Below are 17,157 nucleotides of genomic sequence, written 5' to 3'. Positions count from 1 at the left end.
ACTGACAGGATTTGTTGCCAGTGATAAAATTCTAGCCTTCTAGCAAACAGCAAAATTTTGGAAAACTTGTGTCTGCCATCTTTAGCTTCACAGCTTCCCAGTATTTCAAGGCTTTTGTGTTGAGATTGGTGGCAATATTAATGAACGTCACGCACTTTTTATATTGTATAATAAATGCATCAACATTTGCAAGATCTGCATAAGTCAATGAACCAAAATTTTCTAAAAGACCAATTCACGATGTTACAAAATTACAGGAGGGTAAAAGATCCTTTCAAAGTGCAAAATAGATCAATGGAGTTTAATGTAATAGAATACAGAAAGTGTCCTGGTGTCTTTTCAGATTCCATTTTGCCGTGAACCTTCAAAAAACTACCACGTGTAGAGTGTTGGTGTCGTATCAAAGAAGAGTACCCACAACTATCTGATAGGCTGCTAAAATTCTTCCTTTTCCAATTACTTCTCTGTGTGAGGCTGGATTTTCTTCATGTGCTTCACCCAAAACAATATATCCAACTAGAGTGAAGGCAGAGGCAGACATAAGACCCAGCTGTGTTTTCTCAAACACAATATGAAAGAGATTTTCAGAGATGGCCAATCTTCTCACTCACTGTTTGGTTTGAAGATATAGTTATAGAGTACATTTATTGCTATTTTACATTCTCAGGTTAAATTTCTAATATTGTAAATATTGATAGGTATAACCCACATAACCAAAGACTCTTTGAGCTGTTCAACAATTTATAAGGAGTGTAAAGGGGTTCTAAGACCAAGAAGTTTGAGAACCACTGGACTAAGGAATATAAATATTAAAACTCAGGACCCACTGGATCACACTCTGTGAATTCTCACAATGACTCCATGAGGTGGGTGCCATTATTATCTCCATTAACCAGATGAAATACTGAGGAACAGAGAGGGGAAGCAATTGCCCAACTCACACAGCTAGTAAATGCCAGAGCCGGGATTTGAACCCAGTTATCTGACCCCAAGCTCGTGCACTTCCTTGGGGACAATTTGGCAACATGTTTAAAAAGCCTTTTAAAATATTAGCCTTCTTCAATGTCTTTTAGGAATTTCAAGAAAGGGAATAATCAGTGATGTCAGGAATTTATATATAAAGATATTTATAATAAAGTTAGAAACAGCCAGTAGTCAGTGGATGGTCAGTAGATATGGCAAATTCATGAAGTCCTTTGAATGACATTGGAGAAGGCCCAGGAAATGACCTGGCCCCCGGAGAAAGGATTGGGGGACAGTGGAAGCCATGGCAGCTGAACTGAAGGTGGGAAGAAGGGATCTGCAGAGCCAGGGCCTGGAGGAAGAAGGGAGCCTTTCTGAAGGGGGTGCGGATCCCGCTGATATTTGGACAGGAAGAAGAGGATGCGGGTCAGGACACAGAAGGACATGGGCAATGCCACGGAGGCCCAGGGCAGGCGCGCCCCATGGGGCCTGGACGTGGACCTCCTGGAGCTCAGAGGGCACTTCCAGCAGCAGCTCTATAGAGAGAGGAGGAAGGCGGAGGGGAGGGAGTCTCAAGGGAGAGTGGGGTTTTCTAAAGAGGAGCAGCGTCTTCACTGTGCAATCGCTGAGGACGCGCACCCAAAGGCTGGGGGCTCCGGCCAGGCGAGGGGGAGCGGAAGGAGCGCATAGAGGAAGGGGTCCCCGCAGGGCTGGGGCGGGGATGGTGGTCCGCGGTGAGCGTAGGGCCCTAGGCGCAGTGCGGGAGGGGAGGCGGGGGCGTCCCTACGCCTGGGGCCGCTCCGGCAGCCACCCGCCAAGTGTCCCAGAAAGCAGCGCCCAGACCCGCAGCTCCTTGCGCCGGAGCAATCCCGGTCCCCATCGCACAGGGTGGTCGGAGAATGACAAACGTCCAGTGGCTGTGCACTGTTTACTGGAGGCTGGACGGATGGACGACGGCTGGACCAATGGGCGAGGGCGGGACAGTGGCGATGGCTGGACCGACGGGAGAGGGAGGGACCAATGGTGAGTGAGGAGCCAATAGGCGAGGGCTGGACCAATGGGCGAGGGCTGTACTATTGGGCCAGGGTGGGACCAATGGACTAGGGCTGGACCGATAGCGGGGCTGCTGCGCCCTCAATGATGCTGCGCTGAGCGGAGCCAGTAGGTTAATGAACGGACACCCTCCCTCCGCTCGCTCAGGAAAGCGACGGGGTGACCGAGGCCTTTCAACAAATGCTCCGGCTTACCTCGCGGGGAGCCGGGGTCAAACCCTCCTCGGGGGAGGTCCGGGGGTCTCAGTCAACCCCAACACCCTTGCGCTAGGAGACCCCAGCCCAGGACTCGAATCCAGGCCGCAGGATCCCCAACGCTCCGCCCTTGAAGGCCACCGCCCAATCCCGGGCTTGTCACGCCCCCTTGGCGAGCCGCGGCCCCTCCCCCGCGCGCCGATTGGTCAGGCCGACAGTTCGTCTCCGCCCGGGGAAGACCCGGAGAAAGGGAGTTGGCTCAAGGAATGAGCTCCCCCCCCCCCAGCCTTGCTGCGCATGCTCGCACCGTGACCCCAGCTTGAGGTGACGGTGTGAACCGAGGCGGGGGCCCGAGGCACAGAGGCTGCGGGACCTGCTGCGGCTCGGTTGCCGGAGAAGGAGGGTCCCGCTGCCATCACCATCCGTCCAGTGCCCGGTGAGGACAGGCCCCTGCAGGTCGGGGAGGGTCCCGGGCCCCACTCCGTGGCCGCGCCCCGGCCGGACTCTCCCAGGGTCCCAAGGGATGCTGATGGGATGCTGGGGCGGAGGGCTCCCCCGGCTCTGCGTCCCGGCGCTCAGGCCGCCTTCTTGTCCTTCACCCTCAATTCGCCCCATTTCTCCTCGCTCTTCCTTCCCCCCCACCCACACGCCCCCAGGAATGAGCCCTGACACCCCAAATCAGGGAGCCCCACGTTGGTCTGCCCTTCCTTGACCCCAGCCAGAACTGCCCCGTTCCCTGCACCCATCCCCAGCCCCGTCCCACTCTTGTGGCTCTAGAGGTCCCTCAGGGGCGGCAGAGGAGGTGTGAGATATTGAGGCGGGGGAGACCCTCTGGAGGGCTTGGTCAGGAGGTAGTGGTAATGCTGGGAGAGGAGCGGAGCGGGGAGCTGGGGCCATCTGGACGCGGCATAGACAGGTCTGATGATAAATTAGGTTGGGTGAGAAGGAGTAAAAGTAGTTAAGATTCCGAGCTGTGGTGATTAAGGGAAAGGAGGCGCCCTTACTTGAGATTTCCACTTTGGGGAAGCTCCTCCCTGCATACTGTAGATAGCATTTCTTGCCCTTCTGTGGGTCACTGCTGCTTTCCAAAGCTCCCTGTTAGGATGTGTACCTGCACACCTAAGTGGGCCCATCATCCTACCAGCGAGGGGACAGCTGTCAGTATTGCCGGGAACTTTTGAAAACAACGACTTCACCCTTGTCTAACTGCTATTAAGAACCTCTGCTAAATTCGCCGCCATTCCCGTGACACAGAGGAAACCAGCCCAGAGAGGTTAAGAGGTTTGTCCTCGTGGCTGAGGACGCAGGTGTTGGTGAATGTTGATAGTGTTTCTCTCCTACGTGTATCAAGGTAATTCTGTTGACCTCCTGTTCGCTTCCTATTGCTGGGGTAAATTACCACCAGTATAGTAGCTGAAAACATCACAACTTTGAAACAATCTTAAAGTTCTGGAGGTCAGAAGTCTGACATGGGTCTCACTGGGTTAGAGTCAAGGTGTGGGCAGGGCTGTGTTCCTTCTTGAGGGCTCTGGGAGAGACAGTAAGTCTTTCCAGCTTCTAGAGGCTTCCAGCATTCCTTGGCTCGTGACCCATTCCCTCCACCTTCAAAGCCAGCAACATGGCATCTCTCCGACCCTGCTTTCCTTGTTATGTCTCAATCTGACTCTCCTGCCTTCCTTTTCTGCTTTTTAGGACCCTTGTGATTGTGATTGGACCCACCTGGGGAATTGAAGCTGCTCTCCTAGTTTAGTAACCCGCGTGCCGTCGGCAGCCTCAGTTCCCCTTCGCCCTGGAAGGCAGCATACTCACAGCCTCCAGGGACTAGGACCTGAGTGTCTTTGGGGGCCATTATTCTCCCACGGTTCCTAACCTTGTGTGCGTGTGATCTGGGGCTTACACGGAGCCATCTTTACACAGCTGGGTCTCCTTTGTGCAGACCAGCATCATGACAGCTGGTTTGGATAAATGGGTGACCAGAGACCTAGCCATATCAAACCATCAAATTGGGGGGTTAGGCCAAGAGCGTAAAGTGAGTGAAGTAAGGTAAACTGTTAAGCCTTTTGATCTTTTTAATTCATTTCTGCTTTACTTTTTAAAATTCTGTTCATTCAGTGAACTTTTATTGAGTAAAAATTTAATTTTCAAAATATATACATTTGGCTTAAAGTAACTGCCTCTCAACTCTTCCCTTTATACCTAGAAAATAAGTTGCTAGAAGGTCAGGGATGAATCCAGGAGAGAGACTGATCCAGCCTGAGGACATGTCCACCCCTGTTCATGGAGTGGCTGAAGAACAGTCAATCTGTGAACTAGAAATGACAGACTTCTCAGGTAGAGGGCCTGTGGCATCATCAATGTTTCTCAAAGTGTCAGAATCAAATGAGGTGCTGGCTAAAAATGTGGTTCTCAGGTCCCTTTCCAGACCCTCTGAGTCAGCGGGCTGGGGGTGGAGTGGTTTCATTCTGCATTCCCCTCATCACTAATGATGTTGGACATCTGATGTGCTTACTGACCATTTGTATTTCTTTGGAGAAGGCCTATGCAGAGGCTTTGCCCCCTCTTTTTTTTGTTGAGGAAGATTGGCCCTAACGTCTGTTGCCAATCTTCCTCTTTTTACTTGAGGAAGATTGTCCCTGAGCTGTCACCTGTGCCAGTCTTCCTCTATTTTTTATATGTAGGATGCCACCACAATATGGTTTGATGAGCAGTGTGTAGGTCTGCACCCAGGATCTGAACCTGTGAACCCTTGGCTGCTGAAGCAGAGTGGGCGAACTTAACCACTACACCACCGGGCTGGCCCACCTTTGCCCATTTTTGAATCAGGTTATTTGTCTTTTTATTACCGAGTTAGAATTCTTTACAAATTCCAGACACAAATCTCTTATCAGATATACGATTTGCAAAAATTTTCTGCCAATCTCTGGGTTGTCTTTTAACTCTCTTGATGGTGTCCTTTGACTCACAAAAGTTTTACATTTTGATGAAGTCCAGTTTATCTGTTTCTTCTTTGCTTGCCTGTACTTTTAGTGTTATAACGAAGAAAGCTTTGCCTACTCCAAGGTCACAAAGATATGCTCCTATCTTTTTTTAAAAAAACTTTTCTAATTAGTTCTCACAATAAAGTCTATGATCCATTTAGAGTTAATTTTTGTATATGGTGTGAGGAAGGGGTCCAACTTCATTCTTTTTTTTTGAGGAAGATTAGCCCTGAGCTAACATCTGCCACCAATCCTCCTCTTTTCGCTGAGGAAGACTGACCCTGAGCTAACATCCGTGCCCATCTCCCTCTACTTTATATGTGGGATGCCTACCACAGCATGGCTTGCCAAGTGGTGCCATATCCAAACCTGGGATCCAAACCAGCAAACCCCAGGCTCCCGAATCAGAATGTGTGCACTTAACTGCTGCACCACTGGGTGGCCTCCAACTTCATCTTTTGTCTTGGATGTCCAGTTGTCCTAGTATTCTACATTTGTTGAAAAGTCTATTTGTTCCCCTTCTAAATTGTCTTGGCACCCTTGTTGAAAATCACTTGCCCACATGTGAGAGTTTCTGGACTCTCAATTCTACATCCTCAGTCTATGTGTCTATGTCTTGATTACTGTAGCTTGGTGATAAGCTTTGAAATCAGGAAGTGTGAGTCCTCCAACTTTGTTCTTTTTTCCAGATTGTTTTGGCTGTCTGGGTCCTTTGAGTTTCCAAATGAATTTTAGGATCAGCTAGAGTGGCTCAGAGAACTCAGGAAAACAGTTCACTTACTAGGCTACCAGTTTATTATAAAGGGATGCGACTCAGGAACAGCCAGATGGAGGAGATGCACAGGGCAAAGTGTGAGGGAGGATGTGGAGTCACGCCCTCTCCAGCACGCCACCCTCCTAGCACCTCCAAGTATTCACCCACCAGAAGCTCTCCAGAAACCATCCTTTGGGTTTTGATGGAGGCTTTGCTACCTAGGCAGTGTTGATTAAATCACTGGCCCTTGGTGACTAATTCATCCTGCAGCCCCTCTCCCCTCCCTGGAGGATGGGGAGTGGGGCTCTAAGTTCCAACCCTCTAAACACCCAGTGGGTTCCCTTGGCAACTAGCCCCCATCCTTAGGTTATCTAGGGGCTTTCCAAAAGTCACCTCATTAAATAAACTCAGATGTGGTTGAAAAGGGTTTCTTATGAATAGCAAAAGACATCCATTTCATCCTAGCTCTGAAGCTATTTCAGGAACTGTGGACAAAACCCAAATATAACAAAAAATGCCCATTCCTCTAATCACTTAGGAAATTATAAGGGTTTTAGGAGCTGTGAGCCAGGAACTGTGGGCAAAGATTAAACTATTTATTTTTTTATTATATCACAATATCACATTCCCTTAATGTTAACATCTTATATAACCGTGGTACTTTTGTCAAAACTAAGCAATTACCATTGGTACAATACTATTAAGCAAACTACAGACTTTACTGAGATTTCACCAGTTTTTTCATTGATGTCCTTTTTCTGTTCCAGGGTCTGATCCAGGGCCTGCCCTGCATTTAGTCCCAGTTCTCCTTCTCCTATCTTTGACAGGTCCTCAGTCCTTCCTTGTTTTTCGTGACCTTGGCGGTTCTCAAGACTCCTGGCCACGTATTTTATAGCCCGACCCTCAGTTTAGGTTTGTCTAATGTGTTCTCATGATTGGCCTGGGATGATGGCTTTGGGGGAAGAGTACCGCAAAGCCGTGCTGCTCTCTTAGCACACCGCATCGGGGCGCCTGCCCTGCACCTTGATCACCTGGGTCAGGTGTGTCGGCCAGGCTTCTCCACTGTGCTTAGTATTCCCCATTCCAGCCCCTCTGGACCTGAGCTCCAAGCCCAGTCCACAGTCAAGGGTCGGACTTAAGCTCCACCTCCTGGAAGGGGAAGTGTTTCCTCTTTAGAATTCTAATTAAGGACGCCTTGTCCCTTCCCCCTATTTATTTATGTATTAAATTGTTTATATCAGCGTGGACTCATGGATATGTATTTTATTCTTTAGGTTATAATCCTAACAACTTTCTCTGAAGGTGCCTGCAGCTCTGTGCAGCAGCGTCCTCTGTAACCGACATTTCTCACTTTAAGCCTCGGCTGCTCAGGGCAGAGGGAGGCAGGGGCATTGGCCCTGGACCGGCTGGTCAGCAGCTGTGAGGCCCTGGGCCGCTCACTTCAGGCCCTGAGCCTCAGTCTCCCGGAGGCAGAGCGGGGGTGATGGTGCCACTTGGAAGGGAGATTGTTGGGTGACGGTACTGGAGGTGTGGGCTGATGTCATAGGATTTTTGTTCCTGGCTCAGACCAATGACATGGCTCTGGGCAGGTCGCTTTAGTGCTGGGCATGGTCCAGAGGGCCAGAGGGATGGCGTCTTCTCCCTCTTCCCACCCCCCTTCTCTCTTTCTCTCTTTCTCTTCTGCACAAGAGGTCTCTGGGTCACTCCTTTTCCCTGTCAGCTTCTACTGTGTCTATAAATTTGAAACCAGGATTTTAATGTAGTTAATTTTATCCTTTTTTTTCCGTTCTAGTTGTTTATATTAATCTTTGTTTTCTTGTATGACATTATGTCGTGTAGGAATGGGGACCTTTTTTTCTGAGTATTGTACTAATAGAGAAAATTACCGTCTGTGTAAATGTATCTTATTTTTTAAATGTTAAGTATTTTCCCATTGTAAAATTAATTCATGCTTGTTACAATTTGGGGAACATAACAGAAAATTAGATGAAAAAATAGTAGAAAATTAGTGAAAAATGAAATCCCTCATTCCCACCAGTGCTAACTAACATTTTGGTAAATTACTTCTTACTTGGCTTGTGTGCATTTTTATGTAATTCTTTGAAAACAGAGTAAAAAGCACCACTTTTAAAATTAAGAATGGGGGCCAGCCTGGTGGTGTAGGGGTTAAGTTCACACGTTTACCGCTTCTCGGTGGTCCGGGGTCACCAGTTTGGATCACGGGTATGGACATGGCACCGCTTGGCAAAAGCCATGCTGTGGCAGGCGTCCCATGTATAAAGTAGAGGAAGATGGGCATGGATGTTAGCTCAGGGCCAGTCTTCCTCAGCAAAAAGAGGAGGATTGGCAGATGTTAGCTAAGGGCTGATCTTCCAAAAAAAAAATAATGATAAAATTAAGAATGGATAAAATAAAGTCAGTAAATACATGACAAATGTGACTGGGGTGGAGAAGAAATCGAAGGAAAGATAAGTGGGCTGAGAGAGAGACTCGGGACAGGGACCAAAGTGTAGTCTTTTTTGGAAAAATGCATAGTTGTTTAGCCTGGAAAAGATAATTTTTGCTCAGTGTGTCCATTGGACTTCCTAATTAATGCTTTTTGTAAACCAAATACAAATACTTTAAAGTCTTCCTATATCCGTTTTTCTTATCTTGGAAAAATGATATCATGCATTTAATTTTCCTGGAAAGTGGTTAATTTTAAGGAGCAACACCTCCATCTTGTGGCCTTCTAGAATACTGTTGCTGAAGATTTTTTATTATTATTATTGAATTCATAATAGTTTACATCAATGTGAGATTTCAGTCATACATTATTTCTTGACTGTCACCACATAAGTGCTCCTCTTCACCCCCGTGCCCACCCCCTACTCTCCTTCTCCTGGTAACCACTGAACTGTTTTCTTTGTCCATGTGCTTGTTTATATTCCACATATGAGTGAAATCATCTGGTGTTTGTCTTTCTCAGTCTGGCTTATTTCGCTAAGCATAATTCCCTCCAGGTCCTTCCATGTTGTTGCAAATGGGATGAATTTGTCTTTTTTCTGGCTGAGTAGTATTCCATCGTATATATACACCACATCTTCTTTACCCAGTCATCGGTGATGGGCGCTTGGATTGCTCCCATGTCTTGGCTATTGTGAACAGTGCTGCAATGAACATAGGGGTACATATGTTACTTTGGATTGTTGATTTCAAGTTGTTTGGGTACTGTTGCCTAAGATGTAAGTTGCCTTTTCCACAAGTACAAGTGTGAATTAAATTGTGCTCTGGCACTTGACACGGGTCGTTACATCTGTCTCTAGGCTGGTGCGTTCTGCCCTGTAAACGGAAAGGAAACAGGAAATACAATTATTTGAAAGCTTTGCTTGTAGCTATGAAGGAACATGTGGAGAAAACAATAATGCAGAAACGGAAGCAGTTTGTGACAAGATGGGGGGGATTATGGAGAGTCACCGTTATTGTTACCTTTAACTTAGTCTATATAACTTTTTTCAATTAAATAATGCAGAATTTTAAAATAACCTCAACACCATCTACCTCATCACTTCCCTTGGTTAGAAAACTAAATCCAGAGAAATTAAGTGTCTCCCCCGCAGTGTGGAGGAGTGTGTACTGGGCAGGAATGTGTTTCCAAACTGGCAGCTCTTGGATAAAAGTGGTTTCTACAAGAATTAAGAAAAACCTTTTTTTTAAAACAATCTAAAGAAAAGAATCCATATAATCATATTCTGGAGCCCCTGGCTGACCAGGAGAGCTGTTGGACCTACAGTGGCCTTTGTGCTAAGAGGCAGCTGGTGGGAGGCCCCCAGCCGGGCAGAGCCCCTGGTCCTGTGTGCGCCAGGCTCCTGGCTGCTCCTGCCTCCAGGAACGCGCTTGTGTTCCGAATGTGTATGGAAGTTTGGAACCAAGACGGAGAGATGCCACAAGCCGTGATTTGTTGAGCACTTACTGTCTTCTAGGCTGTTATGAGCTGCACTGTGTCCCCCCAGATTCCTCTGTTGAAGTCCTAACCCTCAGAATAGGACTGTATTGGAGATGGGGGCTTTAAAGAGGTAGTTCAGTTAACATGAGGCCGTTAGGGTGGGCCCTCATCCAGTCTGACGGGAGTCCTTGTAAGAAGACGTGAGGACGCCCGCTCAGGGAAGACTGTGTGAGGACGCAGGGAGAAGGAACCAGTGAGAACCGCAGTGCTGGGTGGAGAGACAGGTCCAGGGGCACACGGGGTCATTGGGCCTCGCTGCCGCCTGGGTTCTGGACGGGGCAGCAGGATGTCTTCTGAGGTGGCAGTCTTGTTTCTGGGCTCTTACTGGGAGGTGGGAAGGACCCCACTATCTGCCACCACCCCCTCCCCCAAAAAGACAAAAAAGCCACCCCACACTGATGCCCCAGGGCCCTGGTGTCCCTGCCAGCCCGGCCCTGCCATTGGCCCCATAATTGGTCCTGTCTGCTTCTCCAGGCCTGAAGCCAGGGAGCCCTCAGTGACCACGGGTTCTCGGGACGCCTCCACAGCCCTGTTCCCACTCAGCTGAGGCAGCACCGGGACCAGCGCAGGCACCAGGCCGCTGCCCTCGTGGGGTCCTGGCAGCTCCTGAGGGCTGGGATGGGACCTGGTCTATTTGTGAGTCCAGAGAGACCCTCCCCCGGCCTGGCTTCCCCTTGTGCTCTGCAGAGTGCCAGCTGGGCCTGGCGCCTGCTCTCTGGGACCCGGTGTCAGGGGAAAGGGCACTGGGCATTCTGGGAGGGTCAGTGGCCTGAGCTCACATCCCACAGTGCTCGTCTCTGACTGTGGCGCTCAGTGACACCAGTTACTGTTGTCCTGGCCCAGGTGCGCCAGGTGCCGTGTGGGGCCGGCTCTGGATCCACCTTGACTGGCCTCCCAGCTCCGTGCTCCATGGCTGTGTGGGTGGCCCCGCTGTGCCTCAGCATCCTCACCTGCAACCTGGGGCAATAAGAATGATGAGCTTTCATACTATGGGGCTGAAGGTGAAATGGAAAATCCTGTGCAAACGCTGCACCCCGTGCTCAGCACCTGCGGGCCTCGATTCAGAGTCACTGTTAGCAGCACCTCGGTACCCTCCACGCCCCTGAGAGCCCTGTGGTTTGCAAGCTTTACATTCAGGAAAGTGAGGTTTGGATGGGGCGGGGGCGTGTCCCCTTGTGGGCCCAGAGAGGAAGTGGCCCAGCAGAGGCCCTGGCCCAGGGGTCTCTGGCTCCCTTCAGGTCCTTCCCCACCTCGCAGCCCCGGCCCCAAGCAGCCCCATGTGCCCTGACCTCCAGCCCGGATCCGTTTTCCTGAGTCCCAGGCCCAGGGTGCCTCCCCTGACGGGATTCTGCCTCTTCCCTTAGGGCGGAGCCCCTGGACTCCCAGCTTCCTTGACAGGGAGGAGGAGAGACATCCATCTGCTGGGGCCTGAGTGTGGCCTGGGGGACAGGCCGTCGGTCCCGGAATGCCCCTGCCTGAGCCCAGCGAGCAGGAGGCTGAGAGCGTGAAGGCCAGCCAGGAGCCATCCCCAGGCACCGATGTCGTCCCTGCAGCTCCCAAGAAGCCCAGGAAGTTCTCCAAACTGGTCCTGCTGACAGCCTCCAAAGACAGTGCCAAGGTGGCCGGTGCCAAGCGTAAAGGGGTGCACTGTATCATGTCCCTGGGGGTGCCCGGCCCCGCCACCCTTGCCAAGGCCCTCCTCAAGATCCACCCCGAGGCTCAGCGAGCCATTGAGGCAGCTCCCCAGGAGCCGGAGCAGAAATGCAGCAAACTGGACACAGGTGAGGCCCCGGTCTCAGCGAGCAGGGCTGGGAGCAAGCTGTCCCTGGGGCCAGAAGTCCCCTGACACAGGGGCAGCCAGGGGACAGACAGGCTAGGCTGGCTCTGGAGAGAGTACGTGTGCCATGAACGTTTCTGTGTTCTGTCTACACCGCATCTCGGTGTAAGTTTTGCATGTCGTAGGCCTCTGTGCATGTGTGTTCGTCTGAGGTTCTGTCTGTATTTGCATAGCGGAGTGAGTCTAGCTCCCTTTGTGTGGGTCTTTGTGTGTCTGTGTCCCTGGGTCAATTTCTGTCCCCGTCTGCTCTTATGTATTTATGTGCCTGGGGGGTTCCTGTGTGTAGGTTTCTGTGCCAGAGGCTATTTGAGGCCCCAAGCAGACCCTCTACTGCTTGGTGCCGGGGACATTGGAACATGGATATGTCTTTGGGGGTAGAACCCTGAGGGATGCCCAGGGGGAGGGATGCCCAATGTCTAGGAGGGAGATGAACTGCGGTTTCTTCCTACCTGAAAGTGGGGTCTCCCATGCCCTGAGAAGATAGGGACAATAAAAGCCACAGTGGTTGGCCTGTCTTTGCTGCCTGTGAATAGGTGGCCCCTTGGAGTCAGCCAGGGCACTCAGCCTGGCAGCCAGTCCCAGGAAAGGGACTGGGCTCTTGGCTTCTGTCAGCTGGGCAGTGCAGGGGACCCCACCTCATTAACTGAAACTTAGGGGTGAGTGGCCTGAAGCTGTAGGATTGCGAGCCCCACTGCTTCCCTCTGGGCTGGACCCCAGAGCACGTGAGATGGGGGATCCTCAGCCACAGGCCTGGAGCTCTCGGGAACTGAGGGACCCCTCAGCCTGCATCACTTGCTGGATGGGAGCTGTACTCAGGGAGTCAGAGGACCCTGTCTCCCCAGAGCCTGAGGCCGCTCTACAGTGTGCCTGGACCCCCTGTGAGCACTGCCACCGGCCAGTCGTGCCCTAGGTGCCTCCACGTGTCCACTGCTTCTTCCCGCCAGCCCAGGGGGTGGAGGGTGCCATCCGCATCACCTCTGGGGAGGCAGGGCTCCGAGGGGCCACGTCACTGACCTGAGGTCACCAGCTGGTCGCTGCAGAGGGTAGATGGACATCTGGCTCAGAGCCCATCCTTCCCGCTGAGCCCGGTGGGTCGGCCGTCTCCAGGGTCCTTCATCCCGTCAGAGACCTCTGCTTGCTGCTAGGATCTGCCCAGGCTCTGGGGCCACAGTGACCGCACACCACACAGCTCCGTTGTGAGAACTAGAACAAAGCCACCCTTCCTCAGTTGCAGAGGTGGAGAGCAGGGCAAGGGCTACGTCTCAGCCCCATGGGCTGCCCTAGGCAGATGCTCTTGGGCAGTCAACAACCCCCTCAACCTGCCACCCCATCTTTACCTCTATACCTGGTCCACAGACTTCTCCACCTCTAGCCCCATACCCAGCCAAGGTGGATAACAGCACTGCCTAGTGCTCAACCCAGGTCTGGCCCAAAGTTTCCTGGAAATGACTTTAATGCCTCTGTGTCCCTGGGCTGGTGGCCTTTGGGAATGTATCTTTAGAGCCTGCAATTACTTCTTTAAGTCAATCAGTGGCGCTCCAGAACATCCCATGGCAGCTGAGAGCTCTAGAGCCCACCCCTCCAGGTGCCCCCCACTCCCTCTTTTCCTCTGACACCACTGTGACCCGCCCCCTTCTCTTCCAGATGGAAAAGAAGCCGGAAGATTGGCAGGGCGGCCTGCCCGCAGTCCCTCACCAGGTGCCAAGGAGCCCACCGTGTGCCCCAGCATGCCCAGCAAGTCCCTGTAACCCTGACCACGGCGGTGGGGCCTTGCTGGGCCAGTGAACTTGGCTGTGACTTCTCCCTGGGACCAGCTGTGACTGGTTTTCACTCTTAACATTGTGTCATTTTTTTCAGATCAAGCATAAGTTTCTTTTGTAAGCAGAAAAAAAAATTCAGGAAAGAGAATAAAGAAGCTGTACACTAGACCCCATCATGGACAGGTTTTAAGAATTCCATGATTCTGGGTCCTTTGAGGCCCAGCCCCAGCCCCATCCCCCAGGGGCCTCTCCACACATACCTGCCCCCATCCAGCCTTTCCCCAGAGCTGCCAGCGGCCTGGGCCCCATCTCTCAGACTCCAGGTGCTCTCTGGGGCCTCTGTCTCCCAGGGCCTCACACCCCGGGGCCCCCTCAGCCTGGAAAGCCAGCTACTGGGCCAGAGACCTGGTGGGGTCTCTGAGGCATCCTCTTCCTGCTGCCTTGGCCTAAAAGGGGGTGGTGGGACCTCCAGCCCTGAGCCCCCGGGTCACCAATCCCAGCCAGTCCCCAGGATGCTCCTGGCAGCTCCTGCTGGACCCTCTGGAGGCTCACCTCCTCCAGGCAGCCACACAGACTGAGGCACCCCCTCCACAGGGCCCTCCCGTTCATGACAGCCCCGGGTTCTGCTGAGGAGGGGGTGGGCCCCAACACAAGTGTGTGGTGCCCCATCATGTTCCTTCTGGGTGGTTTGGGGGCTGAGGGAGATTTCCTGGGACGAGCCCCTCCCCAGGCCCCCCTGCTGGGGGAGGAGACAGGAAACACACAGTTCCCTTCCTTCAGGGAGGCAGGGCCCCTGAGGTCTGGAGGGGAAAAGCTCCCCTCCTGTAGCTTCCCCAGGGGATCCTCATTCTTTGAAAACTGCCACTGGGTGAGAGGAAATGGATTATATTTTAAATGTGGAGTTTAGAGGCCTTATGTTTTTAAACAACATTTTCCAAATTTAATTAGTACCTATTGACTCCCTCTTAGGGAAGCAGGTCCCTCAGCAGTTTTCTCTCCCAACTCTCCGTTTTGCTGTCATTTTTACAGTGTGATTGTTTGTAATATTTATATTCCGTAACCATAATTTGAAAAGTTCTTTTGTCTGAATTCTATGTTTAAATAGCTTCCCGCTCTCACCAGGCTTCTCCTTCCCTGAGTTCTGAGTCGTCCTCTCGGGCTGGTTTCATCAGGTGACAAGGACACCTGAGGAGGTGCTCAGGGTGGACATTTGGTGGTGGAGTGCCACCGAGGGAAGCAGGTGTGAAGAGGAGGAGGTGAGGCGAGGGGCAGCAAGGAGCCACTAGGCCTGGAGTCCCGGCAGTCCCCAGTTGACCCCCAGCCCACCGGGGAGCAGGATCGCCAGCGGGTGTCCACTCCCCTGTGCTTTGGTGTGGCCCCACTGGCCCCTCCTGCGCTGCCAGGGAAGCCTTGGGCTGGGGGGGACACTCAGGGGTCCCCAGTAGGGGGTCTGGTTGACTTGGTGGCCCCTGGAGTCTGTGTGTGGGTGCAGCAAGGGCACACCTCCCTCCTGGGCCCTGAGTGGCTGGTGGTGCTGGTCATCTGCCTGGCGGGTGGTCAGTACCTTGGGGCGGGAAGCCACTGCCATGTCCAGCTGGGAGCTCGCACACTGAGTGTGGTGGCGTCAGGGTTTTCTTCTTTTTTTATTTTGAAACATTTCAGACTCACATGGAAGTTGAAGGAGCACTGCGGGAGACACTGCGTAGCCCTCAGCTAGAGTCTCCCTCCTCTCTCTCTCCTGCCACCTTCTTGCCCCTTCACTTCCTGGGGACTTCACTGTCTGGCCAGAGCAGGGTGCCCGGGATCTGGTGGTAAATGGGTCCCAGCCCCGGCCTCCCAGAGCTGGACAGGAAACACGGAAATTCCTGATTGATGCATCCACGAGAACGGGCTGGGGGGTGCCCAGGAGAAGCCCGGGTGCCTGTAGGCATATGACAGGGACCTGACGCAGTGGGGCTCAGGGAGGGCAGCCTGAGGAAGCCCCGTGGAGGAGCTGAAGGGTGAGGAGGGTGGGCCTGGGAGGAGGGAGCCTCGGACCCGGAGAGGGCAGGGCAGGAAGGCCATTGGGCAGGAATGGTGGGCAGAGGCCGGTGGCCCAGGGCCTGGAGGCCAGCATGGGTAGTGAGAGGCTGGGGAAGAATTTATGCAGAGGAGGGATATGGTCAGCATCGTTTTTACCAAACTCTCCCCAGTGCCGTGAGGAGAACAGACTGGAGGAGTCCACAGTGGAGCTGCTGTGCCAGTGAGGACACTACTGCAGCCTTGGGTGAGAGGACGGGGAGGGGAGGTGGGAGATGCTAGAAGAAGGCTGAGATGGGCTCGGTGACAGGTGTCTCATTTAGGGGACAGCGTACGAGGGAGAGAAGACTGGCCTGCCCAGCTGGGGGTGACAGTGCCACCCAGCAGGAGGGGAATCCAGGAGGAAAAGGGGACAGGGGAAATCGACCCGTTCTGGTTTCACACAGTTGGCATTTACTGGACCCACGTGTTCCCGTGAAGAAAGTGGTTCCCACAAGTGTTAACGGAGCAGAAAATTCCTCAGAGGTCGCACACAGATGCTGCCTTTGGGTCTCTGCACTCTGTGAGCGGGTGAGTGGAAGCATTAACTATCATGGGGATAAAAAGTAAATAGGATGACTATACATTTCTTTTTAAAAAAAATAACTTTTATTGGTATTTCCTTCAAGCTAGAAAAGGAAATCAAGGTCATTAAAAAGAAAATACTAGGATCGGCCCGGTGGCACAGCCATTAAGTGCACACGTTCCGCTTTGGTGGCCCAGGGTTTGCCGATTCGGATCCTGGGTGGGACATGGCACTGCTTGTCAAGCCATGCTGTGGCAGGCGTCCCACATAGAAAGTAGTGGAAGATGGGCACGGATGTTAGCTCAGGGCTGGTCTTCCTCAGCAAAAAGAGGAGGATTGGCAGCAGATGTTAGCTCAGGGCTAATTTTCCTCAAAAAAAAAAAAATAGAAAATACTGATTATGAAAAGATATTATAGATCACTCCAGTAATTTCACCATCTACAGACAAGTCCATGATACATATTTTTTATATTCAGAAAACTGGGATGATACAGCTCATATTTTTTCTTGACATAACAAATGTCTCTCCGACATCCGTTTTTCTGGCTGCATAATGTCCCTCTATGCGGATGGGTGATCGTTTGTCCAGCACTTCTGATGGTTGGACGTATCCCAGCTATTTCCAGGTTGTTAATCCTTGAAATGACCTCGTGTTTTCTGAGGACAAAACTCTAGAAGTGAGCTCTGCTCAAAGGCCTGCAGCAACTGTCCGTGTTCCCCGTCCCCCGTCTGTCCGTCCGTCGTCGCTCACCCCCACCTCCCCGGCACGGCCTGTGAATGCCGGGCTCTCGGGCATCCTTGCCAACACCCGGTACTATCATTAAAAGAGAAAATAATAATAATGGCACCCTCCACTTCGCTAGTGTGAGCACAACCTCCGCGTGTTTTCTCCTGGGGTTGCACTTTTCCTGGTGAGCTTGGAGACCCCAGGTACCTGCCCCCCACCCCCCACTCCCAGCGGCGACCGCGGCTGGCCGATGCTCCTGGCGGCCAGGAGGGGGCGCGCGCGGAGCCCGCGGCGTCGGGATGCCTCCCCGATGCCCCCGCG

The 17,157-nt window shown here is 52.2% G+C and overlaps 1 protein-coding gene and 1 long non-coding RNA gene across 2 annotated transcripts; both read left to right on the top strand.

Annotated features, from left to right (window-relative positions):
* The first annotated feature begins 2,013 nt into the window (after positions 1 to 2,013).
* On the top strand, positions 2,014 to 13,692 carry FLYWCH2 (FLYWCH family member 2). Its single transcript, XM_014833163.3, has 3 exons — positions 2,014 to 2,646; positions 11,292 to 11,708; positions 13,409 to 13,692. The coding sequence occupies exons 2-3, from the start codon at positions 11,393 to 11,395 to the stop codon at positions 13,510 to 13,512; spliced, it is 420 nt and encodes a 139-aa protein (XP_014688649.2). The 5' UTR covers positions 2,014 to 2,646; positions 11,292 to 11,392; the 3' UTR covers positions 13,513 to 13,692.
* Positions 13,693 to 15,651: 1,959 nt separating this feature from the next.
* Positions 15,652 to 16,955, top strand: LOC139040231 (uncharacterized). Its single transcript, XR_011494387.1, has 3 exons — positions 15,652 to 15,790; positions 15,990 to 16,113; positions 16,726 to 16,955. It is a non-coding gene; the product is annotated as an uncharacterized lncRNA (long non-coding RNA).
* The last annotated feature ends 202 nt before the right edge of the window (positions 16,956 to 17,157 follow it).

Source organism: Equus asinus, chromosome 14 (genome assembly GCF_041296235.1).
Source record: "Equus asinus isolate D_3611 breed Donkey chromosome 14, EquAss-T2T_v2, whole genome shotgun sequence".
In the NCBI taxonomy this organism is placed as follows: Eukaryota; Metazoa; Chordata; class Mammalia; order Perissodactyla; family Equidae; genus Equus; species Equus asinus.
Note: the sequence above shows the minus strand (reverse complement) of the source record. Positions and strands in the feature narration are given on the sequence as shown.